This window comes from Hyaena hyaena, unplaced genomic scaffold (genome assembly GCF_003009895.1).
Source record: "Hyaena hyaena isolate Hyena2069 unplaced genomic scaffold, ASM300989v1 scaffold_203, whole genome shotgun sequence".
Classification (NCBI taxonomy): Eukaryota; Metazoa; Chordata; class Mammalia; order Carnivora; family Hyaenidae; genus Hyaena; species Hyaena hyaena.
Window position 1 is genome coordinate 1,032,848 of NW_024080835.1, and position 27,563 is coordinate 1,060,410.

General features: G+C 40.3%; 1 protein-coding gene across 4 annotated transcripts; it reads left to right on the forward strand.

The window, feature by feature from the left end:
• Positions 1-226: 226 nt before the first annotated feature.
• B3GALNT1 (beta-1,3-N-acetylgalactosaminyltransferase 1 (globoside blood group)) lies at positions 227-22,382 on the forward strand. Of its 4 annotated transcripts, none has more exons than XM_039241952.1 (4): positions 227-436; positions 14,810-14,875; positions 17,555-17,650; positions 20,414-22,382. In XM_039241952.1, the coding sequence occupies exon 4, from the start codon at positions 20,446-20,448 to the stop codon at positions 21,439-21,441; it is 996 nt and encodes a 331-aa protein (XP_039097883.1). In that variant the 5' UTR covers positions 227-436; positions 14,810-14,875; positions 17,555-17,650; positions 20,414-20,445; the 3' UTR covers positions 21,442-22,382. The 4 variants fall into 4 exon arrangements, with proteins under 4 accessions (XP_039097883.1, XP_039097885.1, XP_039097884.1 ...); XM_039241953.1 differs by lacking the exon at positions 227-436 and adding an exon at positions 1,983-2,003; XM_039241950.1 differs by lacking the exon at positions 227-436 and adding an exon at positions 3,979-3,993.
• The last annotated feature ends 5,181 nt before the right edge of the window (positions 22,383-27,563 follow it).

The following is a 27,563-nucleotide window of genomic DNA, read 5'->3' on the forward strand; positions in this document are numbered from 1 at the left end:
TTTCTTCTTTCCTTAAGAGCTCTGTGCGGACTTGAACAAGTAAATCCCTCCAGAACTGCTCGAGGCGGGGAATTTCTGCGGCTTGAAAACAGGGCGAAATCCCGGCCCGAGGCCCGCCACGGCCCACCCCCTGCCCGCGTCAACTGTAAAAGGCATACCTAACAGCGCCGTACTCGGGACGCAGCGATGGCTCGGAGCGGCGGAGCACACGCCCAGGGAGGGCGCGGAGCGGCCGGCCGGGTGGGGCCCGGCGCGCCGGGGCTCCGGGCCCGCGCGTGCGTGCGAGCGAGCGAGCGAGGGGCTCCCGGGCTTCGGCGCGTGGTCTGCGCGCGCCCGGCCGTGCGTGCGGCTGCGGGAGGCTGCGTGTGCGCGCGGGGCGGCAGCAGCGGCCGCCTGCCCGCCAGTGTCCGAGCAGGGTTCGCGCGGCGCGCGGGAGGTGAGTGCCCGGCCGGGTCGCGGGGGGGCGATCGGAAGCCTCGGAGACCCCAGGGTGGGGTGGCGGGACCGGCCCTGGGACTCGCTTCTCCGGGAACGGCAGTTGCGGGGCCCGCGAGGCCAGGAGACCGGCAGGGCGGTGCCGCCCACCTCGGCCCTCTGGCTGAGCGCGGCCGGGGTGCACTGGAGCAGCCGCGTCCTGGGGCTCCCGCCGCTGCGAAGAGCAGCTGCTGGATCCCGATCCGCGCGGGGTAAGGGGCCTGGCGGGGCCGTGGGCGACACTGAGGGACTCCGGGACGTATAGCGGGCCCAGGCCGCGGCTGCAAGGAGCACCCTGCCGTGCCTGCTCTGCCCTAGGGCGCAGTCCCCTGAGCCCCTTCGCTTTGGGCCTCTCTGGCGACAAACTCGGGGAGCAGTCCGGAGCGCGTTAGCCGCGGCGGCGAGGGAAAGGACGCGGGCTGTGTCTCAGTGTCGCTGGATTTCCCAGCAGGCCCGGGGCGAACCCATTCCCAAGGCGCCAGGGAAGGGCCTGGGAATCGAATTATGAAATATGGGAGGGTTCTTTTTCATAGGGAGGGTTTGGAGGAGTATGGACCTAAGGAGGAGAAAGGGCGAATTGGGCAGAGAGAAAGGAAAGCCCAAGGAGCTAGTGTACACAATTTATAAGAGGCGATCTTAACGGGCATACAGGCATTTTCAAAGAAATCTGATACAATGGAGTCTTACTTTTCCAAGCAGTTAGGAGGGATGCCAGCTGCAAGCACGCGTTGCATTCCCTATTTCCTTCGCTTCCACTCCCACTGCTGGACTACGAGAGAGATTTGCAAGGCCGAGATGGTTTTCTTTTCCTCTGTATTTTGCAAATAGTACCAGCGTTTAGGACCTGGCTGCCTTGTCAGAGAAAGCTACATCCAAGGAACAAATGACCAAATCATCTCTCTCTCTCTCTTTTTTTTTTTTCTGTTTTCAGAGGTAAGCAAGATTTGAGTGTACAGTCTTCGAGTGAGGACAAGTTTGTATTTTAGCTTTCCCCAGGTGTCTTAAATGGATGTAGGGAGCTGATTTTGTGCTCTCAGAATGTGTTGATGTCTGATAAAAGCGCATCTGAACTTGTATCAGTCTAAAGAAGGGAGCTATTTATTAAGAGATAAGAGCCTAAGACATTTTTTTTCTCCTAGACTAAAAGGTTCATTCAAATGAATAGTCACTGAGTAATTCCACCCATGAAAATAAAACCTGTTATCAAAACAGTGACCAAATATTATTCCAGATTGGATGCATGAAGTGATTTGAGAGCAAGGACGAAGAAGAGAGCATCAAAGCTTTTCCAAAAAGGAAGAGAATGCCAAGACAGTATATGATAATTTGCTCCTGTAACAGTTTGCTAGGTATAGTACACTGATTTTAGATGTTTGATTGCCCAATGTTGTTGAATTATGACTTAGATATATTCTTTTTATGTTCTTTTGCTCAGTAGTTCACAGCACATGTTTTTAATTAAAGCATGGACTATGGAAAACAGAAAAACTAAAAAAGCTAGTGCTTTAGTCTCATCTGAAATTCTGTGGGTAAGTTCATCTTACTTTAATTTAGAAATTATCCTGATTGGTTAAAACTGACTGTCAGAGTCTCCTTTACAAGAGTTTAAGGATCATTTACACAGCTACACGTTCCGTTGTATATGCTAGCATATTTTTTCCCTGAAGAATTTGAGGAGTTGTAAGAGTTAAACTTTACTAAATCATTTTGGATGATGCATATCTTTCTAAGAATTGGAATATTATTAAAATACTGTAGTATCTCAGGAAAATTTAACTATATAAACTTAATTTGGTGGCTATATTCAAGTTCAGACTCAACTCTATTCCTAAGAAAATAACTCCAGTGAATACTTTTTCTTCTTTTCTTATCCCTTGAAATGATTTGCCTTCTCTCTGTGCCCAGTCTGCAGCTCTGTTCTTTCCACTGTTGGGTGATATGGGTAGAATCCCATTTGAGGAAGTACGTGTCTCCCACTCACAGCTGTATAATGTCCAGGCCAAATATGCTTCTCTCTTACAGTTCTAACAGTTATCATTGCTCATCCCTGCTCACTGTGTGGTAACCACACTGTACAGCTTCATAAATGAGGCCACATGTGAGAGGTCAAACAGGATGCTTTTAAATGGCTTTGCACAGCAGATGCATTTAAAAGTTGCACTTCATTTAACAGCAAGTCTTTGGTAAATATCTCTTATGGGACTATGAACGATGGTTTTGTTTCAGTAAAAAGTTGGCTACTCTAAATATTTGCTTTTGGTACATTGTGAATTAGATGAGAAGGGAAGGTGAGGATATGTGCAGGAGGCATGGTGGTTGGCAGGAGGCTCCTCTAGATGAGAAGGAGATGAAGCCCCAGAACATCTTGAGGATGAGGCTCTGAGATGCTGCAGGATGGAAGATTTGGCTAGGGAGATAACTTGTACACCTTGAGGCTCTGAGAAATTAAGGAGTAAAACCCAGAAAGCTAGAATACATTATTAATTTTTCATTCTATGTGTTTCTGACCTGGAATTAGCGAGGAAACCAAGCCTTTTGTTGTCAATAGTATCCATAGCCTAGGTTAATACTTACCAGCCCTGCCTACCCCTCTAGGAACTGTGTCACGTGGGGAGCATGTTATCAACACCAGGATCCCCTCTTCAGTTGGGGTAATGAGGAAACACAGAGAAGAGAGATCTTAGGAGACTGAGATTTTCTTGATGTTCTCAGGTATGCCAGTTCATGGCGAGAACACTTCCAGACCAACAGTCTGATTGGTAAATAAAGTGTTTTTGGAGCACAGCCACACCTATCTTGTTTAATATTGTCTGTGGCACCAAGTGGGTGTGATAGAGACCATAGGAAGAAAATATTTGCTATCTGGCCTTTTATTGAAAAAAAAATTGGCCACTCTTGGGTTAGAACTTAGATTTCTGCTAAACTCCTAACCATTTGCATGTTGAACAGCTTTTTAAAGTTAGCATAAAGAAGCACTATGTTTGACTCCTTTTTTGGTAATAGACTTTGTTTTCAAGGATGGAGATACCTACTTTCTAAGAGGAAAAATTATAATCAACTCTTATCTCTTAATATGAAATAGTTCCTTTCTCTAAACTGATGTAGGTTCTCTAATTTGTGCTTTTATCAAGCACCTACACATTCTGAGAGTGCAAACTCCACTCTCTGCCCTGGACCCTGGCCACACATTTGGAGACATTTGAGCTGGGAGGTCGCCCTCCCATCTTCTCAAGGTGGGCTTTACTGATAACGTTCATTCTGAAACTTGGAGTCACAAACCGTCCTCCGTGTTCTGCATTGTGTCAGCAACCTGAAGGCAAGACAGATGTCTTCTTCTCCATTGCACCCCCAGCCTCTAAAACAGGCCTGGCATACTGACTGACTGACTGAAGAAAGAACACATGAACGAATGAACAAAAGACAAATAACTGCGGGACTTAGCCTGACAGACAAGAATGATTATATATCTTTTAATATTTCTAATCTGAGGCAACAGGGATGATTCCCCTGGGTGCAGAGGTACGTTCACTTTTGCTGCGTTTGGCTCTTTGGGTCAGTACTGTAGTCTCACAGTCCAGCATGAGCCCTAGAAGTATATGTTGAGAAATTGCTGCCTGTGGAGAACACAGTGGCCATGATGGATCAGCCAGTTTTGAAACTGATGAGGCACTGCCATTGAGCTCACTTTTCCATTTTTTTTCAGACAGACCTTTCAGTGCCCTGTCCTCTCCAGAGAAACTTCATTCTTGCGTGCTATGTAAGGCTTCCCTTGATCTTCAAGTGGAGGAACCTTCTGGGTTCCAGTGTTTACCAAAGCTAATGTTTACCAAAGCCCAGCAATTTATTCAGGGTTATGTGGAATATAAACTTATTAACATTCTTGCCAGCAGTTCCTCCATTTCTGAAAAGTGTACTTGAAGGGAAGACTAGTTGGCAATTGTCTCGGTGAGAATTAGAGCTGAGCATGATTGGCTTGGAGATTGAACAGTGTTTTCACATAGGAGTCCCCATTTTTTTTTAGTTCCTGGGTTAGCTTTGACAGCTCTTCATCCCTGACGAAGATCAGAGGTGCTGCACTACGTGGAAGAAAGTATGAAGATGCCAGGCCAGCGAGATTATAAGAACAAATTAGGAAGGGTGCCTTGTGGTACAGTGGTTTCGGAGCCCCCTTGGGGGATGAAGACGCCTGGGTTCCCAGCCCTGCTTGCTGGCGGTGAGACCCTGACTAACCATCAGGTCTCCAAATCACAGTCTCCTCAACTGGAAAATAAATGCTGTAGTAGTAGTAGTGCCTACCTCATAGATTGTTTTAATCAACAAACAATAGATTGTTTTAATCAACAAACAAACAATAAAGTATGGAAAGTCCTTAGTCCAGTGCCAGGACCAAGTAGGGGCTGTTGCTAAAATTATGGACAGAGGGGAATGTGAAGAAAATGGATAAAGTAGAAATCAAGTTCTTTTTAATGTAAACTTCGTTTGCCCTGACAGAGGAACGCATATTTCATTTTTATGTATTATTAAATTCCGCAAGGATAGTGGTTGCAGTTCATTCAGTCAGTAAATAAAATTTGATTCTCTATTATATGTCCAGCTGTGCTTCAGAGTAAGAGGGAGAAATGTAAGCTTTATCAAATATGCACAATCCTTAAAATAGATTTGATGCCACTTGAATATTTTACACCTCAGTTTAAAAAGGTTAATGTATTTTGTAATTCTCCTCCAGCTGCCAGAAGTTCCTGTTGTAGGACTTCTGACAGTTCAAATCATCCCCAGGGATAGGAAGATGATGGGGCAGGAGGAAGGTCATGGGAGATGGGAGCATGTGTAGAAGAGGAACTGAAAAAGTTTACATTTGGCATGTGGATCTCTACTACTAGTGCCTGTGGGCTTAGATGCTCATGCAAGCAAAACAATAGGAACTTAAAGATGCTGGAGGAAACCTCATCTTTGGACTCTGAAAGGAACCTTACTGGGACTTCTGGCTGGCTCAGTCGGTAGAGCATGCGACTCTTGATCTCAGGGTTCTGTGTTCAAGCTCCACATTGGGTGTGGAGCCTACTAAAAAAGAAAAAAAAGAAAGTTTACTGATCTAGAGGGCAAATGTGGATAAACTAGGATTTATTTGCATATTTATGTGTGCTGTAGACCATATATATGGTATTATATAAGAGACACTGGGAGCTAGCTGCGTGGTTTGTAAATGGAACAAATGTAAGCAAATAAGTTAAAGGAGCACATAGTGGACTTTAATAATCACAGTAGTACTATCTATTTAGTTCTTACTGTGCCGCAGCCCCATCCTAAGTGTTCAACATGTGTTATTTCATGAAACGGAGTTTCTGATTCACTGGAATCAGATGAGGTGGAGCCCGAGGCTAACAAGTTCCTAGGTAGTGCCCATGCACTGTACTTTGAATAGTGATGTTTAGAGCAAAACATTGGAATCACTTGGAAAAGCTTTAAAAGTACTGCCACCTAGGGGCGCCTGGGTGGCTTAGTCGGTTAAGCGTCCGACTTTCGCTTAGGTCACGATCTCGCGGTTCGTGGGTTCGAGCCCCGCGTCGGGCTCTGTGCTGACTGCCAGCTCAGAGCCTGGAGCCTGTTTCAGTCTGTGACTCCCTCTCTCTCTGACCCTCCCCTGCTCATGCTGTCTCTCTCTCTCTCTCCTAGAAATAAATAAAACATTAAAAAAAAAATTAAAAAAAAAAATAAAATAAAAATACTGCCACCTAAACCCTCTGTAACTCTCATTTAGTTAGTCCAGGGTATACCCTGGCTTCCAGAGTTTTTCAAATTTTCCAAGAGATTATAATATGCAACAAAGTTTAAGGATCACTGGGTTCAGGAAGAAAAGGGAAGAGAGACACAGACATCACTGGTTGTGCTTGTTTCTAATTATAATCAGAGGAGGTCAGAATGGTAGAGTTTTATATTGCTTTGTTTATAAATATGTTCAGTTTGAGTGGGTACTAGTAGGGAAATTTCCTTCATGATGTGTATTGATATGTGTGTGTCTTTATTTTTAATTAAAAAAAATTTTTTAAGTTTATTTTGAGAGAGAGATAGAGAGAAAGAGAGACAGAGAGACTCCCAAGCAGGCTCTGTGGAGCCTGCTGTGGGGCTTGAACTCATGAACTGTGAGATCATGACCTGAAGTCAAGAGTCAGATGCTTAACAGACTGAGCCACCCAGGTGCCCCGTGGTTCTCTCTCTTTATAAAAAATAGGACATGACTGATGTGTGTAATTATGATTTGTATTAAACTCAATGTGCACAGGACCTTGTTTAGGCTATCAAGACTTCTACCTTTTGCAGTACTGTTTTTTATGTGGAAGAGTCATAATGTTGCCCAATTGGCAGTAATTGTAATTGTAATTATCTTTAATGATAGCACATGTTTTCTCCTTGGATGATCCTAAATCTAGTATGCATGGGCTTAGAATTTTATTGAAATGTGGTTTTTTGGTGTTTTTGTTTGTTTTTGCATGTCTGGACCCTTTTTTTTCCCTTAATGTTTATTCATTTTGAGAGAGAGAGCGAGAGAGCGAATGGGAGAGGGCAGAGAGAGAGGGAGACAGAATCCCAAGGGGACTCTGCAGCTGTCAGCACAGAGCCCGATGTGGGGCTTGAAATCACAAACCATGAGATCATAACCTGAGCTGAAGCCAAGAGTTAGATAGATGCTAAACCACTTAACCGATGCCCCTCATGTCTGGACCTTTTAAAATGAACATGATCAGAAACAGTGCAGCCTATAAGAGGAAGGCTTTGTATCAGAAGAAAGCCAAAGAAAAGTAAGCATAATCTAACAGATTCAGAGATTTACTTTTGGATTCAATTTATTCTTGGGGATATTTTCTTAATAAAAGGGGTAAAAGCACATTACCAGACCATTTGCACAGCATTCAGATACCCTTCTACCTACGGTGTGCTAGGCTCTGGGGATGTGGTGGTGAACAGGATGTGCGAGGCCTTTCCTGTCACAAACCTCAGATTCTTGTGAAGGGAAAACAGTAAACAAATAATAGACATATAGAAAATCCCAGGCGGTTTAATTGCCTACAGGAGAATAATGAAGGATGTAATTGAAAGTAGGGGCAGGGGAACCACTTAAGATAAGGGTCAAGAAAGGACTCTCCTAAGTGACATATTGCTGGGATCCAAAGCAGGAGAAGGAGCCAGCCTTTTCAAGAACTAGCTTTTGAGTTAGAGAAACAGCAAATACAGACTCCCCAAGGGAGGGAAAATTTGAGTGTCAGGGCTCAGAAACGAAGCCAGTGTGGCTGAAATAGGGGTGGGAGGAGGCGTGGCCGCAGACAAGATGTATTCCTGAGAGACAGCCTGGATAGATAGATCTTCTAAGAATGTTAACGTTGTTGTCCTTAAGGTCTCATGGTCTTTGTGCTTTGTTTTTGTATTGGCAACTCTCTAATGAACATATGCTTGCAGTTACAACGTTTTATAGGTTTTCTTTTTAAAAATTTTGAATTTCCTTTCCGTTTGTGGAATATAACCAACATTTTTGTACCCCAGGAAAGAATTTCAGGTTATTTTGGCTTGAATAATTGTACCATTGCAGTAATTCTTTGTTCTGTTTCTCTGGAGTCCTTGCATTTGGACTGATCCCTCCACCCGCCCTCTCAGACCCCCAGTTTATATTCTAGTCCCCAGCATATTTGTGATGCAAAATAAGAAGGTCTGTATCTGCATGAGTATCATTAGTTGTCATTTATTACTCTTGTTAATAACTCACATTTCAGGTTTTGAGGGTGAGAATCCTGAGTCTTTCCATGTAAAGATGATAAGGTTGTGATGCTGCTTTACTGATTTTAATCAAGGTTCGATGGTCATGAGGAATTAAAAACACTCAGAGTGATTCTGGCCAATAGAGATGTGGCAGACTCCCCGGCATAGGAAGCGTAGAGCCAAGAATGTGAGGTCTGGGGGTTCTTGGGTGGCGCAGTCGGTTAAGTGTCCGACTTTGGCTCAGGTTATGTTCTCACAGTTCATGAGTTCAAGCCCCGTGGGCTTCGTGCTGACAGCTCAGATCCTGGAGCCTGCTTCAGATTCTGTGTCTCCCTCTCTCTCTCCCCCCTCCCTTACTTGTTCTCTTTCTCTCAAAAATAAACAAACATTAAAAATAAAAGAATGTGAGATTTGTAGTCCTGCTTGATTTTGTCCCTGCCACCTACAAGCCTGTGACTTTGGGCAAGTTATTGACTCTCCCTCAGCCTCAGTTTCCTCACTTACTCAATGCAAACAGTAAAGGATTCAAGAGCACCACATTTGTGGGCTGTCTTAAAGATCCCACGAGTTGGTGCCTGAGAGCAGTTCCTGGTGCTGTCACCACAGCTGGGCACCTAGGGCCAGCATGTCTTGCAGACACCTGCCAACACTGCACACACTCACAAATAAACAGAATGACTGATCAGATTGCCAAGCTGTTTTAACGTAAGTATAACATGCAAAAAGAAAAGTGTACAAATTAGGAGATAAATTATCACAGTGAACACAACTGTGAGCATCTAGGTCAAGAAACAGAACACGGCTGGAACCCCGGAAAGTCCCCCCAGGCCCCTACCAATTATACTTCCTTCCTGTCTTTAGAGGTTATCAGTGTCCTAATTCTGACACCATAGACTGCTCTTGCCTGCTTTTCAAATTTGTCTAAATGGAATCATAGTATCTATTCTTTATGTGTCTGGCTTCTCTAGCTCTACATTATATTTGAGAGACTCTAGAATGCCATGTGAGATTATAGTTTGTTCATTTCTGTTTTGTAGTAGGTGCTGGGTTTTTTTTCATTAAAAAAAGTTTTTTAATGTTTTTTTACTTTTGAGAGAGAGACAGAACACAAGCCAGGGAGGGGCAAAGAGAAACAGGGAGATGCAGAATCCGAGGCAGGCTCCAGGCTCTGAGCTGTCAGCACAGAGCCCGACGCAGGGCTCAAACTCACAAGCTCTGAGATCATGACCTGAGTCGAAGTCAGACGCCCAACTGACTGAGCCACCCAGGTGCCCCTGTAGAAGGTGCTGTTACATAAATGCATTTCTTCCACCATTGTTTCCAGGTTGGAGTTCTTATGGATGGTGTGCTATTATGAACTTTATGGAACATATTTTGGTATAACGTATGTTACATATGCTCTTCAGTGAAGAGCACTAAAAAGTTTTCCAAAAACACTGAACAGTTTTGTATATTTTTTTAACTCTAAATTACTGCTCAATTTACTAAAATTAGTTTATTAATTCAGTGAATACAAAGATGAGCTAGGACAAGATTTCCCAAAATGTAGGATTCAGTCATACCAGAGACTGAAAATTAAAATAGGTTCTTCAGATAGATTTAGGAAACATTGCATGATATATCCTCTTCTCAGAGAATGTGTATTAGCATATTAAAAGCTGAGAAGCCTTCCATTAAAAAATACCAATTTAAGTTCATTTGAGTTATTTTTGGGGGGTAGGGGTTGTCCACAGAACTCTTTTGAAGACTCCGTAACACTTGTGGATAAGACATAAATGCATCAATCTTTGGTGCCAGAAAGTTCTGGTGTTAATAACTGAGGAGAAGAAATCTGCATCTCACTTCTTCTGCTCTCTTCTAAAGCATTGGGCGCAGCCAACCTCTTTTGTTTCTGGAAGTTTTCTGGGCTTTTCTATTATTTGCAATGTTTTTTCAGCTTTTATGGATCAGCCACCAAATCGACTTGTAATTATTGGTGGCCAGCGGTGCACCCAGCATTGTGCTGGGCTTATGGGATAGAGAAGATGATTTGCTTAGAGTAAGTTATTTAAAATCTAGTTGGTTAATGCACATCTACTTAATATGACCACAAGTTTATCTTTTATCAAATGGAAATTATTTTAAAATTATAAATGTAATTTCTTCACAGTGATATATGATATTATTGTTGAAGAAGTCAGGAATAAAATAATAAATGTATTTCCTTGTTGGACCTTTTTATATTTTCTATTCATCGATGTTTTAGGTTCTTTCTGTCCTTCTCCTGGGACATGGGACTTAGAACAGTGCCAGACCTCCCAAAGCTTATTCTTGCGCTAGGTGAGCGCCTTCCCACTGTCCAGCTGTGAATCAATCCTAAGTCTCAGACCAGGCCAGCTTGATTTCTGTGTGACCTCATAGTGTGTCCATGTTTACATACCTGAGTGTCACTTTAACTTCAGAAACTACTGACTTTGCTGACTAAATAGTCCGTGTTGTTCATGTAAACCTCACAGTAACTGAATCGGTATTGTGGTACTTGGTTAATAGCTGAAAAAAAAAAAAAAAAGACATTTTTGAGAAGTTAAGTAACTTCCCCAAAGTCACATAACCATTAAATATTGCAACCAAGATTTAGGGTGAGCCACTTAACTCTGATGTCCAGGCATTTTTGTTATGCTTTTTTTCCTGTTTTGGTAAGTTTAAAATACAAAGACAACTAAAAATAGAATAGAATACCTGTGTTTGCATCTTCCTGAGTTAACAAATGCTAATTAATACTTTGTGGTATTTGTGGCTAGTTGGCTCTTTCCCCTTTTCACCACACACCCCCCTTTATTCTTCTACAGTAACATCCACACTGCTGAGTGTGGGAGCTTTTACTGCAGTTTCTTTAAAAATAGTTTTAGGGGCACCTGGGTGGCTCTCATGGCTTGTGGGATGGAGCCCTGCATTGGGCTCCATGCTAACAGTGCAGAGCCTGCTTGAGATTCTACCCCTCCCCTGCTCACTTTTTCTCTCTCAAAATAAATAAACTTAAAAAAAATAGTTTTGTGTGCATAGCTGCTTTTGAAAGCTGTTTCTTGTGTGCCATTTAAAACTATATAAATTGTATTACATATATATTTAATTTTTCATCTTGTATATTTTACTCAACATTTTATTTTTAAATACTCTCCAAATTGATAATTCTGTGTACAAATCCAGTTCATTTATTTTATTTTTTCAGAGACAGGGACAGTGTGAGCAGGGGAGGGGCAGAGATAGAGGGAGACACAGAAACCAAAGCAGACTCCAGGCTCTCAGCTGTCAACACAGAGCCCGATGTAGCTCGAAACCACAGATGTGGGATCCTGACCTGTGCTGAAGGTGGATGCTCAACCAATGCAGCCACTGAGGCACCCCTTATATGTAGCACTCTAAAACGGGGAGGAAATTATTTTTATTTTCATTGTTTTGAATTTTAATGTATTCATGTGTTTTTTTAAAGTAATGTAGCAAAGTAATATAAAAAAGAGATGCTCTCATTCCTTTTCTGATCCACCCCATTCCCCTGCCCACTCTGTCTTTTCATTGTTTTTCTTGTACACATTCAAATATATATTTTTTATTTCCTCTTTCTTTTGACACAAAAGTTAGCACATTATAAACATTGTTCTATTATCTTCTTCACGTAATATATTCTAAAATTTTTTCATGTCATTACTTAGAGAACATCTTTATTCTTTTTAAAAAAAACCTGTATAGTATTCCATTGCGTGGACGTATCATTGTTTATGTAAGTACTCCCTCATTAATGATCCCTTGGGTTATTTCTAAATATTTGCTATTATAATTTTGTAGCTAATAACAATAAAATGCCTTAACATTTTAGACATACATAGCTTTGCCTAAAATAAATTCCAGGAACAGGGGTGCCCGGGTGGCTTAGTCGGTTAAGCGTCTGACTTTCGCTCAGGTCATGATCTCGTGGTTTGTGGGTTCGAGCCCCGTGTCGGGCTCTGTGCTGACTGCCAGCTCAGAGCCTGGAGCCTGTTTCAGAGTCTGTGACTCTCTCTCTGACCCTCCTCTGCTTGCGCTGTCTCTCTCTTCTCTCTTTCTCTCCCAGAAATAAATAAAACATTAAAAAAATAAAAATAAAAAAAAATAAAAAAAAATAAATTCCAGGAACAAAATTACTGAGAAAAGAGTAAATGTATTTGTCATTTGTATGTGTGTCCAAATTGCACTCCATTGAGGTGTTACTGTTTTCTACTCCACCTTAAATGAATGAGAGAAAGAATTTGTCTTCCTCTCTTTAGTTTTTATTCCTAAAATATTTTATTTCTTTATTTTTAAAATATTATTTTTAAATTCTTTTTTAAGTTTACTTATTTATTTTGAGAGAAAGAGAAAGAGGCAGAGAGAGGGAGAGAGAGAATCCCAAGCTGGCTCTGGACAATATATAGTCTTTCATATTAACAGTCTCTTATATATATGGTCTACTGTGTTGGCCTTCTTTTACTTGGACTAATGTTTTTCAGGTTCATTCATGTCCTGAATTCTTAAAACTGGTATTTGTTACAGCCTATATCAGTACTTTGTTTCCTTTTGTAGCTGAATAGTATCATTGTATAGATATACCACTTTTGTTTATCTGGGAACATTTTCTTTTGTAGCCAGCTAACATTATCACACCTAAATAGATTAATAATCCTCCTGGCATCACCTAAGATCTAGGTTGTATTCAGATTTCTTCAGGATCCAGTCCAAGACCATACATTGCAGTCTGTGTGTCCTTAAATCACTTTTAAACTACAGCCATCCCCTTTTTCATGGTACTGATCAGCTGAAGACACCATGCTAATTGACAGTCCCAGCTCCTGGATTTCTTTGAGTGCTTCCTGCGGCCTTCCTTAGCTTGTTCTGCTATCCTGTATTTCACATAAATTTTGATTAGATTCCAGTTAAACATTTTTGGTTAGGATTCATCAGAGATAATATTGTCATTTTACACTGTAGCTCACTAGGAGATAAATAGTATTAATTTGGTCCATCATGTATAATGCTAGGATTGCTGATTAGCACTCTGATTCCTCCAGTGTAAATTTTATATTGTTTCAGTCCCTGCAGATAAAAGGCAGTCTTTGGAGGTTTACTTTGGTAACTTATTAATCTTTCCTTTGATGGTTAAAACACTGATAATCATTGACTGAATTGATAGTTTCATGAGAGGTTGCAAAATGATAGCTTTCTTCTGTCATTCTACTGACATTTATAACTGGCATTTTCTTCTTCAATTGTTGCATTTGTCCCCTTGAACTACAGATCATTGTGTAAAGCAGAAAAAAAAAAAATGCTTGGCTTCTTCCTCATCCCCTCCCCAAACCGATAGTTTTCAGTTAAGTGGTTGATGTAATAGTGCCTCACTGAAAGGTAGTAAATTGATCTTACTCAGTTGCACATATTTTACAGTTTCCAATATGGCATTCTCTTTAAATTTATGGATTAAACAGAAACTGTGTATAGGAGTGTTGCATTTCCAGATAGGTTTCTTTTTTTTTTTTTAATGTGTTTTTCAAGTTGTTTTTGTCACAATTATATTGTGGTTAGATAATGTGGCCTCTGTTAAAATGAGGTTTGTTTTGTGTTTTTTTTTCTATAAGTAATCTCTACACCCAACATGGGCCTTGAACTCAACATCCTGAGATCAAGAGTCGCATCCTCTACTGACTGAGGCAGCCAGGAGTCCCTGTTAAACTGAGTTTTAAAAGTTCTTGATATGGTTTATATAACCTGAACAGTTTTTAAATGAATATTTTATTTTGAAATAAAATACCTATTCTCTTAGATCAAAATTGTTAATATTATTTGAAATACTTATACCCTTATTTTTTGCCTGCTTGATTTAGAGAGATTTGTTAAAAATCTCCCATTAGGATTATATGGGGGCATCTGGGTGGCTTAGTCGGTTAAACATCTTACTGGCTCAGGTCATGATCTCACGGTCTGTGGGTTCAAGCCCTATGTCAGCCTCTGTGTTGACAGCGCAGAGCCTGGAGTCTGCTTCAGTTTCTGTCTCTTTCTCTCTCTGCCCCTCCCTCGCTCGTGGTCTGTGTGTCTGTCTCAAAACTAAATAAGTGTTAAAAATTTTTTTTAAATCTCCCATTAGGATTATACATTTTTCCATTTGTACTTATACTTTCAGAGTTTGCTTTATATGTTTTTAAGGCTATGTTTTTATGTTTATATAGGTTCATGATTGTTAAATTGTTGGATGGCTCCTTTTACTAGTAACAAAATCTTATCCCTTTCAAGTGCTGTTCATTTAAAATATGTGACATGATGGAGCCTGAAAGGTCAGTTGGTTAATCGTCCAACTTCAGCTCAGGTTATGATCTCACGGTTCATAAGTTCGAGTCCCATATCAGGGTCTCTGCTGTCAGTGCAGTCTGCTTCAGATCTTCTATCCCCCTCGCTCTGCCCCTCCCCCCTCTCAAAAATAAACATTTAAAAATGAATAAATAAAATATGTGACATTAATTAACTATAGCAGCCTTCTGATTGACATTGTCATGATATGGTTTTTATTTGCTAATTTTAAAACTTTTATGTTGTTTTGTTTTAGGCATGCATCTTACATAAGCAGTATAATGGCAGAATTTTAAACCAAGTTGAGAATTTCTTTCAGTAGGTAGGTTTATATTTACTCTGATAGTACATTTATATTTACTTCTGATATATTTTGTGTTTTCTATTTGCCATGCATTTTATCTGCTTTTTTCTTTTTTATTGAATTGATAGCTTGCTTTCTTTCATTTATTTCTCAATCAGTGTGGAAGATACATATTCCATACCTGTTCTTTCAATAGTTACTCTAAAGGTTAATGTACACTCTTAAATGATTTTTTCTTGCACAGTGTTAAAGTTTATCACTCTCTCCTTGTTCTTGAATTAGGTAAGAATATTAACATGTTTTAATTTTGTGAAAATCTTTTTACAGCAACCATGTCATTTTTATATAGTATTTTAGTTTCACTTTTTTTGACCACATTACAAAAATCATATTTATTCTTGTTCTTTTCTCATTTTGTTTTACACTATTTCTACTTACTAGTTTTCACTGTCTTTTAATGATCTCCTTGCTTCCATCTGTTCCTTTCATGCCATTCCTTCCTCCTGAGTTCACCTTTCTCCAGACTAAAATATATTCTGTTGATGCTTCTGTCAGGTAGAGTGTGTGGACTTTATAAGTTCTAGTCTATTTGCAAGGGTCTTTATTTCACTTTCAATTCACTTGAAATCTCTAAAATTTATCTATAAAGTAGGTATAGTAAAACCAGCTGGCCCACTGTATAGAGTTGTTGGGGGAAAACTAATAATACTTGCAAACATTTCATCAATTCTTTAAATATGTGTGTGTATACATAACATGCTTATATGTAAAGTGCTGTTATTATAAGCTAATGTAAGTCCTGTTAGATTTATATTTAGAGTTACTATATATTTAATTGATTTTTAAAATCATTCCTTACTATGTTGAGATAATATTTACTGAAATAAAAATAAGAGAGAATAATACCTAATAGACGTATCATGAATCGTACATGGTCACACTTTGAACTGAAGTAAGATGAAACTCAGAATCCTGCCTGCTCATTTACGGTTGGTTGCTACCATTCAGTTGAACTTTGAGATATGCAAGCATGAAATTTTTTTTTTAAACTGGCTTTGTTTTTATCTGTTTACAAAGATAATACACAAATAGCATGGAACATCTAAATGATACAAAAAGAAAAACGAAAGAAAGAAGAAATCTTCCAGAAATCCCACAAAGCAGAAACCATTGACATACTGAGACATATCCTTCTAGAAAATCTTGCTCAGCATATGTGACTGTATGGGTTTAAGGACTCATACCATATAAGCAGTTTTGCACCTTGCATTTTTCATTTGCTGTATATCAAGGGAAGATGTAGGTGAGCTTCACTGCATATAATAAATAAATATATGCTATTGTATGGAGGGATCATAATTTTGTTTAACCAATTCTCAATTGAGAGATTTTTAAATTCTCAATTCTCAGAATTGAGAGATGTTTAAAATCAAACTTTTCCATATTGCTCTTTAGGATAAATTGCTAGTAGTGGTAATTGCTTGGTTAAAGAGTGTACACATTTAAAATTTTGATACATGTTTTCAAATTTCCCTCTAGAGTGCATGAGAATACCTTTTCCCTCACATATATTGACTATTGTCATGGGTTTTTTTCCTCTACAATTTGCTGATTTGAGATTTTTGTCAGTATTTCTGCTTCCTTGTAAGTTTGAACATGTGTTATTATTGATCATTTGTAGTTCTTGAGAATTTCTCTTTCACCGTTTATTCTCACGTAGACTTCATCTTGTTCTTAATTTGTATGTATTCTTTTTTTTTCTTTGGGCTTACAAATCTTTGTCATAAATCTCAGGTGTTTTCTTTTTCCCCACTTTGTTTTTTAAACTTTCATCCTTGTTTGTGTTTTTTTTATGTTTTTTTTCCTTCAGTTTTTTGTTTGTTTTTTGCTTTTTAACCTTGTTCAAGAAAGTTTTGAAATTTTTATTTGATCAAAATTTCCTTTATGGGTTCTAGATTGTTTCCTTACAGTTGAGTAATTGAAAACTCTTCCCCATTTCAGAACTACTAAAATGTTCATGCATATTTTCTTTTAGTGCTTTAAAAGATTCATTTTTCTTACATTTTAATCTTTAATCCTTTGGAAAAATTTTTTGTATGAGGAGTGATATGTGTCAGTGACACCCTGTCTTTTATATCCTGCTCTGGTTTTCAAACTTGACTAGTAAAAGCCAGGATATGAGCATACTGAATCATGGCAGGAAGTGAGATGTGTCCCACTGTTTCTTTTCTCACTGTTTATTAATGTGCCTTGGGTTATTTGTCAATAGAGATGGAGATGCAGAGGGGAAAGATGTGTTGGGAAGGGTTGCCTCCTGTGGATGCATACCTGGAACAGAGAATTAAAGAGAGGATACCAGCTGAGTGTTTCTTAGAAGTTTTGTGTTTCACTCATTTTAGTGACCCCTGAGTTCTTTATCCAGGGTAGTGAAACTCATATGATGACCTAAGATACCAGCTGACGTGAGAATTTAGACTCATGTTTTAAGCCTTCAATACCTAGTGCTGCTTTCCTATGATAAAGCCATGAACTCTTGAGTTCTGTGGACTAATGGTAACTTTTTTAACTTTTTGTTTCAATATATGTTCATAGCTCAGAAAGAAATTGGAGAAGGTGGGCTTGCTTCATTGCCCATCTTTGACTTCTAATCCCCTGACCCATAAGTAAATGCGGTTAAGTTTTTTATATGTCTTACAGAAACTTCAAGCATTATTTTTGACTACTGCATACTATTGACTGCTCAGTTGGTGAAATTGAAGACCTTTCACTCAGAAGAAATAAATCAAGAAGGAGGTAAGAAACAGAAATATATTTATGGCTTTGAAACATATTTTTCTTTAGATAGTAAGGATGCATAGAGATTATTTTTTTAGGATAACCATTTTTGACAATAAAAACCAATTTAGAAAACACAAACAGGATAGAATGACTGCCAAGGGTGGAACACAGCTGGTGACAAGACTCTTAATGGCCAGTGAAATGCTTTGCACATGTTGTCACTCTACACTGTATTGACATCTTGAGTGTAGAGATGTGGAAACTGAGGCTCCAAAAGGAAGAACATACCTGCTTGCCGTGTTTGTTAAAGCACAGAGCTGAGGTGTAGACTCTGGACTCTGCCTTTAGAATCACCTGTGTTGTGGGTCCTTGAAAGACTTTTCCCTCTTTTTCGACTAGAGAATTCCTTTTCTCCTTGGTTCTGCTTTATTTTCTTTGTGGGCCCGTAGGCGGTAGATATCACAACCACAGTCACATTGTCACGTTTAGAAACCATGGCTTATAGGGGCACCTGGGTGGCCTAGTTAGGCATCTGACTCTTGGTTTGGGCTCATGGTTCGTGGGTTTGAGCCCTATGTTGGGCTTTGTGGTGATAGCATGGAGTCTGCTTGGGATTCTGTCCTTCTCCCTGTCTCTGCACCTCTGCTTCTTGCTCTCTCTCTCTTTCTCAAAATAAACAAACATATTTTTAAAAAAAAATACACACACAAAAGGAAACCATTGCCTATAGAATGCATGTAAGATAACTTTTGTAATAAGATTTGCTGCTTTGAGTTCTTCCCATTATTGAAGAGTAATAGGGCCTTCATTGCCTATGTATGATTATAAATGCTGCTCCTTACACAGTATACTTTCCTTGTCTGAAATTTATTCCATTGTGCTGATTTGATAGAATGAGATGTAAAACTGCCACCTGACAAGTGTTATAATAAACGTACAAGTTGTCATTGGCTAAGGTATAAATCAAGACCCCTAGGGCTGTACATGCAGTGCTTAGTTGCAGATGAGGAGACAGTGTAGGAAGAAGTTCATTACTTCTATAATTCTTATTCTAGGTCTCTTCTGTTTCAGGTTTTTCCAGGAGCTGGCTGTGCAAGGCTAGTAAGGGGGAGAGAGGAAGACTGGGGTGGGATTGACAGACCTACCTTTTATTCTTTACACAAATGGCAAGAGCATAACAAACAAGTCAGTGTGCATTGCACCCCTGCTGTAGGCCTCTGTCTGTCTTGCACTTTGACTGTTGTGAGAAACACTTTGCCAACTAGGTCATAGACTACAAATGGAGGGGCAAGACACATATACATGAAACTGAGCTGGAGAGTTTGTAACATGTGACTTAAAATATAGGAAGCTCTAGAGAAATGAGAGATTACTGTGACCAGAAGTAATCAAGGCAGGTAAGATATGGCCAAATAGGGCAAGGAGTCTTGAGGTCCTGTCATTTTCATAGTATTAAGAGGCATAAGAGCTGTGCGTCCAAAGACCTAAGATTGACTCAAGGTAGAACCCTTGGGGGGCCAGCCTTCCCAAATAATGACACTAACATATGCCCTTCATAACAGATTCTGGGTTCCCAGGACCCTTCCTCCCAGATGATGGTGGGTGAAAGGGCACCACTGGAGCCAACTCAGTCTGCCCTTCATGTTGTTCATCCATCCCTTATTCTGCAGTCCCTTAGCATTGATATAAACAGTCTGTGTCACACTGTCCTTCCATGTTTACCTATTGCCTGGAGGTCTCCTTCTCCCATCTCCTTCCTTTGGTCTTAGTGCCTGGTGTTGTCTGTTGGTGTGGAAGGTCTAGGAATCACCTAGCACATATTTGTCTTGAGATCATGGTGCCAGGAGAGCCCTGTAGGATCCTGACTTGCAAGCCAGCCTCATCCTTGGGACCTAGTGCAGAACTGAAGTGACACCGTCACTCCAGTCTGAATGCTGTGACATTACTGCTCTTCTCATCTCAGCTGGAGGGTCCATCCCATGATTCTGATCTGGTGCAGGATTTCTGAATGGGAATGGGAAACACGTGAAAACTCAGTCCTATGGACAGACCTTTAATTTAAGCACTTGCTGTCCAGACTGAGCATGGAGTTCAGCCAGTGAGGTAAAAGGGAGCTGGGATGTGTTTTGGGCAAGGAAAAAGCTATTTCACAGTCTTGGCCATTTAAAACTCTGGAGATGCTTATCCTGTTTGTGTGTAGAGGACTTGCCTTTCAGGTGAAGAGTCTCTGCTCTCATCTCATCTCACTTGCATAATTGTAGCCACTGGGTTTTCCTTATTCCAGATTTGCTAGAATCCACATCCGATCACACAGCTGAGAAAGACCTTTGGTTTATTTGGACATGTTGCTGGTAATATCTCCTTGCATTAAATCCTTCACTTCTTTTTCCATAGTGGTGAAGAAGAAATGGAGCTTTTTTTACTATTATTGCAGATTTATTTTTTAAGCCCTCCATTATCTCTTTCCCTCTGGATATCCAAGACAAAATCATATTTCAACACTTATTTAAATCAAACAGGAAGTATTAATTTTCCCGAAGTAATGAAGGATATGTTTTTAACCTTGGTCTTGATGTAAAAAGCTAAAATGCACTCTTGGTTATTGGTGACCATTTGCTTATAGTTAAATGAAATTAAGTAGGTTGGGGTCAGGATTCTCGGTTTTGCTTGGGAGCTTTTGTTGTCCCAACTCTTTCACTTTCTGTAGACAATCAGATACCATTTAGTACTATGTCTTGGGTGGTGGAGTACTAACCAGGTCTTTGATAAACTTTCCAGAACCTGAGGTTCGTGTGCTTCTGAGCTGCTGGATGGCCCTTGCTCTCTTGACCGCTCTTCCAAGTAGGATGTCACTGAGATCCCTCAAATGGAGCCTCCTGCTGCTGTCTCTCCTGAGTTTCCTTGTGATGTGGTACCTCAGCCTGCCCCACTACAATGTGATAGAACGTGTAAACTGGATGTACTTCTATGAGTATGAGCCAATTTACAGACAAGACTTTAGCTTCACACTTCGAGAGCATTCAAACTGCTCTCATCAAAACCCATTTCTTGTCATCCTGGTGACCTCACACCCTTCAGATGTGAAAGCTAGACAGGCCATTAGAGTTACTTGGGGTGAAAAGAAATCTTGGTGGGGATATGAGGTTCTTACATTCTTTTTACTAGGTCAGCCGGCTGAAAAGGAAGACAAAGTGCTAGCACTGTCCCTAGAGGATGAGCACGTTCTTTATGGTGACATAATACGACAAGATTTTTTAGACACATATAATAATCTGACCTTGAAAACAATTATGGCATTCAGGTGGGTAACTGAGTTTTGCCCCAATGCCAAGTACATCATGAAGACAGACACTGATGTTTTCATCAATACTGGCAACTTAGTGAAGTATCTTTTAAATGTAAACCATTCAGAGAAGTTTTTCACAGGTTATCCTCTAATCGATAACTATTCCTATAGAGGATTTTACCAAAAAGCCCATATTTCGTACCAAGAGTATCCCTTCAAGGTGTTTCCTCCCTACTGCAGTGGGTTGGGTTATATAATGTCCAGAGATTTGGTGCCAAGAATCTATGAAATGATGAGTCATGTAAAACCCATCAAGTTTGAAGATGTTTATGTTGGGATATGTTTGAACTTATTAAACGTCGACATCCATATTCCAGAAGACACAAACCTTTTCTTTTTATATAGGATCCATTTGGATGTCTGTCAGCTCAGACGTGTGATTGCAGCTCATGGCTTTTCTTCCAAGGAAATTATCACATTTTGGCAGGTTATGCTAAGGAACACCACATGCCATTATTAATTTGACAAAAGCCTACAGAAAGACAGGATACTCTGTGGAAAGTATTAAAATTACTATGAAATATCTGATGGAAAACTCTTGGGAAGGTCACTGTGTTGAGTTACACTGAACTGTGACTCATGAAGAACCCACAGACTGGGGGCTGGAGGGTCACACTTTCATTTACCTAGATAAAAACTAAGTCAGGCCCTTTAAAGGTGATCTTAAGAGGAATTAAACACCTTATAAAGGAATCGGGGATTTTTGTTAATAAAACTAGTAAGACCAAACTATTTGAACATGCCATTCTGTAGACTAGAACTTGTTAAAAGGGGTTCATTGAATTATAAGCTCATTAGTCCATAACAACGAAGCAATGTGAAGCTCTACTCATTGAGCATTCTAGTCTATTAAGATTTTTGTGTATATCTGACATGGATTACCAGTTGTTAAAAATACATAGTTCTGTGTAAAAAATTAAAGTCACACTGAACAAAATTTCATGTTTTGGTCATTCAGAAGGTACTTCAAAATGTTACAGCATTTCACAGTTACGAATTAGTATTTAATATTTCTTAGGACTTCCTGGTGTTTGAATGTTATGGTTGTTTCAGTACTGTATAAAGAGAATAATGAATTACTCTTTCATTTGAACTTTTTCCCACTTTTTCCACTTACTTCATTGATGAGTTTATTTCATAGCTCCATTAGTGTAAAGTCATTGGTCATTACTGCAGATCAGTAATCTCTTAGACTTCCATAAATATTTTACTGTGGTAATGTAGAGAAGAATTAAAGCAAAAAGATCTGAATCTTTGTCTTGTTTTTAAAACTACAATCCCCAGTGTTTTTATGTCACTCCATCTGTCTCATTTTTCCACCTGGAAACTGGGAATAATATACAATGCCAGGGAGCAGGTTTCCTTTTGGAAAGGTCTCTCAAGGCAAAAAAAAAAAAAAAAGACCCTGGTGGCTAGAATATTATGAATATTATTAATTTGCTCCATGTGTGTTCTCATTAACAATCAATTTGAGAATAAAGATGGAAAAAAAATGCTGCTCCTGTTACTAATTTCACATCAAAAGGAAAGCCTGAAAATATGGTCTGAGATCTCATCTGAATTCCGTGTATGTAGAAGCACATTTCTTCATAGGAGTGGTGATGTTAGGCACCTCTGACCCACTCTCTGGCCCCAGATTTTGGATATTGTGCAATTTCCCATTGAGGCCGATATGGGACAAGTGATTCCTTTTTTCTGGCTGACATGTTGGCAAAAGATAAAATCCATTGGCAGAAAATATAAGCTTGAGAATATGTAGTCAGCTGTAGTAATACTGAAATACTTACAATTCTCCAATAAGAAAGGCTTAATTTCAATTAGAACTGTTATAATATGTGATTCTCTATACAACAGAATCACATTATTTTCATTTCCCTTATCTCAAACTTGATATCAGTTTGAGATATCCAATAAAATCCATTAAATGAACTATTCTATGGGATCCATCTATGTCCTTGCTAATCCACATTCATAAGGAGTCACTTTCTTTAAGAAAGATGGTGGTTATTTTTGTGGTATGATTAGATTGGTTTTGCAGAAGTTTATATTGATGTTGGGGAAGCTAAGTCAAAGAATTTCTTAAGAGAGAACTTTCAAGATAAATAATATCCTTTTAAAACAAAACAAATCACAAGTAAACTGAATAGTCACCAAATTTCAGAAGATTGTTTCTTTTCAACTAGAGATTGGGGCCTAAAATATCTCTAAAGAGCTAAATAGTTATGAAAAACAAGCAGTTGGGTCATTATGTTTGTTTTTAACTACATGTTTTTTAATAGTCTAAACTTTCAAGTAGTAAATACCAGTCAGCTTGTTATTAAAATTTTGGCCTTTGATGTTTAACCAAATAAACAGCATTTTTTATTTTAACTCATAGCAAAGTTTAGTGCTAGAGACTAACCTTGGACTGATTCTCTCCCATGTGCCACAGCCCAGCCATCCCCATGGCCTTACACACTCTGCCTCACTCATTTACTTTGCTTGCCCATAGCATGGAGTTTATGACCCCTAGCACATTAGTATTTGCCAGATTAGGCTGCAAGAACAACTCTCAAATCTCACGTTGACAAGAGACAGGTTTTGCCCCCCCCCCCCCCATCCCTATTGCATGTCACTGATTGCAGGCATTGGCCACGACCTGCTGCCTGTATCTTCTCATCTCACAATGTCCACTTCAGGGCACACCCTGTCTGGAACATGCCATTCTTACAGAGGGAAGGAAAAAAGCTGGCAAAACACAGTGACATCCACTGACCAAAGCAAATCCCATGCCAAGCCCAGTGTCAGTGGCAGGTGGGTGGTGTATTCTCACAGGAAATCGTGCAAGTCATGGGGTGGCAGGCAGGAACATGTTCTAGAGGATGGAGAGTGAATAGTTGGGTACAGTAATATAATCTGCCGTATCTAGTGTGTGAAGGGGATGAGAGGCTCGGGATCCGCAGTTCTGGGGCAGGCCTGAGTGGATTAGAAGTTTTCTGGCTGCTGGTGCTTTGATCCCTCTCCTGAGAGGGCTACCCTTTCACCCCTGTTAATCTTTCCCTAGCTCCACCCTAAATGTGCTGGGCATTATCATGTTCCTAGCAACTCCCTACATGCACAGCAGCCAGAGCTGAGCTATTTATAACAATAGTATTTCTGATCACTAGGTTGGGACAACCTTGACTTGGAGTCTGGTAGGCAGTTATTGCAGGCTGGAGGGAAAGAGAGAGGAGTTGGAAGGGGGCCAGACTTCATGGGGCGGAGGGTGACTGTAGCAGGTCCGTCCTGCCATCTTTGATGTTGTTCTATCCTTTAATCCACTGGAAATTAATCTTTATGTTAAGCCGACTTCTCTGGATTTTGTGTGATCTGAAGACTAACTCTAATTGGAATCCCCCACACTCTCCATCAGCTCTTTGACTGTCCCAGTGTGGTTACTATGGGAGCGAACCTTCAAGGAACTCCTAAAAATAGATGGCACATGTTGGTCGTGTTGGTAGGAGATGCAAGTTAGCAAGGCCCTGAAAACCAAGGGGAGATTTGAGTGGGCAGTCCCTTCACAGAGTTTGTGCCCAAAAAAAGGGCCATCTCATAGGGCTTGTAAGGACAAAGGAGGGCCCAACAAGGATAGATATCATCACTCTGAATTTAAGGTAAGTGATGGAGGCACAAAACTTGGATTTACTGGGTATTGTCAACACAGCCAGGAGTTTTAGTTAATGGAGTATGCACAATTTTCAGAATCCCAAAAGCTGAGAGGATTCTATACATTTACCTAAGATAAGGTTGCCCAAGTTAAGGGAAATGTTTCCACTGGCTAGAATTTAATAAGCTAAGACAATAGCCATAATTAGCTTATACTAAACAGAAGCTTAATTGGGGGTTATTTTTTCTTTGATTAATAGAATGGAGAAACTGTTCTAATTTAGTAAGTGCAGAGTCACGGACGATGGTTCATTGAAGGCAAAGAAATCTTTGCTAAGAAGATTTGGAAACTCTTTTCCTTGAAATGAGGGCATGTAACTTGTCCAAGGTCATTGTCAAACCAGGACTAGAATATTCCAGGCCCAGCTACACTGCCCTTCCTTTGGTAACCTCAAGTTTGGTTAGAGCACATTCCTCAATGGAAATACAGAAATCTCCAGAAAGGATTACCCTTCAAGGGTGGGAGGAACTTTGAGGTGCCAGTCTGTAGTTTCCAACAGATTTAAGGAAATGTGTGGCCACTAGGCATCTTGGGGAAGTTAGGTGGACAGACTACAGAGTAAGACACCAGTGGTGAATGGAGCACTGAGTAGTAACTCTCTAGTGGACAAGTGCTGTCCCCAGCAGTATGATAAGATCCTATAGCCAGCAAGAGAAGACCAGGATCCCTGATGACATCATAGAAAGTTTGCTGCACATGCATTTCAAAATAAATGTGTCCTCCATGCATATGGTCAGGGGGTTTGTGTATGGAAATGCCTTGGGCTGTGTAGGAGACAAGGGTGTCAATTTCAGGTTTCCAGAGGGGATGAGGGCCAAGACAAGTGAGAAAGTTCCAAATACGACCTAGGTCTTTATGTTACAGGTTTCTAGTTTTTTTTACAATTCCAGTGAAAAGGTGTCAATTACCCAGGAGAAAAGAATACAGCAAAATGACTGTTGCAACCCTCAACTCACCTCTAATAGGGAATATACTTGTTTGAAGTTTCAGACCCCAGTGCTGGAAACACTAAAATGGGTTCTCCTTTTTTTTTTTTTTTTTTTTTTTAATATTTATTTACTCTTGAGAGAAAGACAGAGACAGACTGTGAGCGGGGGAAGGACAGAGAGGGAGACACAGAATCTGAAGTAGGCTCCAGGTTCAGAGCTGTCAGCACAGAGCCCAAAGTAGGGCTCAAACCCACAAAAATTGAGACCAGGACCTGAGCTGAAGTCAGATATGTAACTGACTGAGCCACCCAGGTGCCCTGGATTCTCCTGTTCTTTAGGAAGCCTGACCCAGGTTGCCTGGGTTTAAATTAAAGCTTCTCTGATTACTAGCTCTGTGGCCACTCGCAAGTCACCTTACCTTTTTTGTGCCTCAGTTTCTTTACCTGAAAGAGAGGAAATGACCTACCTCACAGGGTTTTTGACACACAGTAAATGCTATATGACAATAGGTATTTTTGTGTTATTGATGAGACACTGCATTTGGACTTTAAAATATTATTTCAGATTTGTCATAGAGTACCTACCTACGCTTTGTGCTGGTTAGAGAAGTAATTTTCGACCAACTGAAAATGACAGAAGAGATGCTGCACGTCCTCCATGACTAGGTCAATAAAAGCCTTACAGCTTTTGCTGTGGTCTTTTGGAATGGATGCTTCCATAAGAAGTCCAACTACTCTGAGCCCAGCACACAGAGAAAAGCCAAGATAGCCATGTGCAAAGCCATGTGGAGAGAGAAGCGATACCTGGCCACATCCCATGCACCCACCAAGTCAGCTGCAGTACCAGATATGTGAGTAAAGAAGTCATTTTGAGCCTTCAGGCATCTCCCGCCCCCACTGTATAAGACCCCAAACGAGGACCTCCCAACCAATCCCCTTCAACCCACAGAACCATAAGAAATCCTAAATGTTGCTTTCAGCTACTAAGTTTTACAGTCGTCTTACACAGTTTAAAAAAAAAAAAATCTCTCCTCAAGGAAATTCCCCATCAACTTTGACCCTCTGTTGTGACTGAATGTGTCCCTCCAAAATTCATATGTTGAACTCTAATCCTCATTGTGATTATATTAGGAAGGTCAGGAGAATCAAATCTTCATGAATGCAATTAGTGCCCTTAGAAGAAGAGGTCAGAAAGTTGGTCTCCCTTTTTCCACCATATGAGGATACAACAAATTTGTAGTCTGTAACCCTAAGGCGTCCTCACCAGAACCCGACCCTCTAATCTGGGACCTGCAGCCTCCACAACTGTGACAAATACCTTTCTGTTGTTTATAAGCCGCCCAGTCTGTGGTACTTTGTTATAGCAGCCCTAACAGACCTGCCCCAGGCCCCAGGCCAAGCCTTCTCCCCAGACATCTGGCCCTTTGCCCACAGTTGCAAGCCCTCAAGCCTGTTTGAGGTCACCAACAAATAATTTACAAAATGTCTTTTAATTCAGTCCTCGTTATGTTTCACTGTTGCCTTTTAGACTTTAGACCGTGCAGGAGACGGGGTGGAGGTGAGTGACTTAACATTTCCCCATTAAGGAAGCCCATTCGAGAAATTTCCCAGATCAAAAGAAATCAACTTCCCTCAAGATAAATTACGGTCTTCACTTGCAAGTTTCCAGCAGCTGCAGTGACGATTTTAAATGCCACGCTTCCCTCTTGCTGCAGATGTAGAAACTATAGAGAAACAGGCAGGATGAGCTCATACCAAAATGTTAACAGGAAGTGCCTCTCAGTAACTTTCCTGTTTAAAGTACCTTTCATTACTTCATTTTCAACAATGAGGACAGATTACTTGTATAAATGTTTTAACAAATATATTAATAAATTTAGATAAAGGTAAAAAGCAGGGTCAGAAACTGTCATAGGGAAAGGCTGATGGGGGACAGGGATCAAATGCTGTGCCTGCTGCTGAGCCACCA

Bases quoted from the DNA above. Each gene is read 5' to 3' on its own strand.
- B3GALNT1 (XM_039241952.1), top strand. From the start codon at position 20,446: ATGGCCCTTGCTCTCTTGACCGCTCTTCCAAGTAGGATGTCACTGAGA.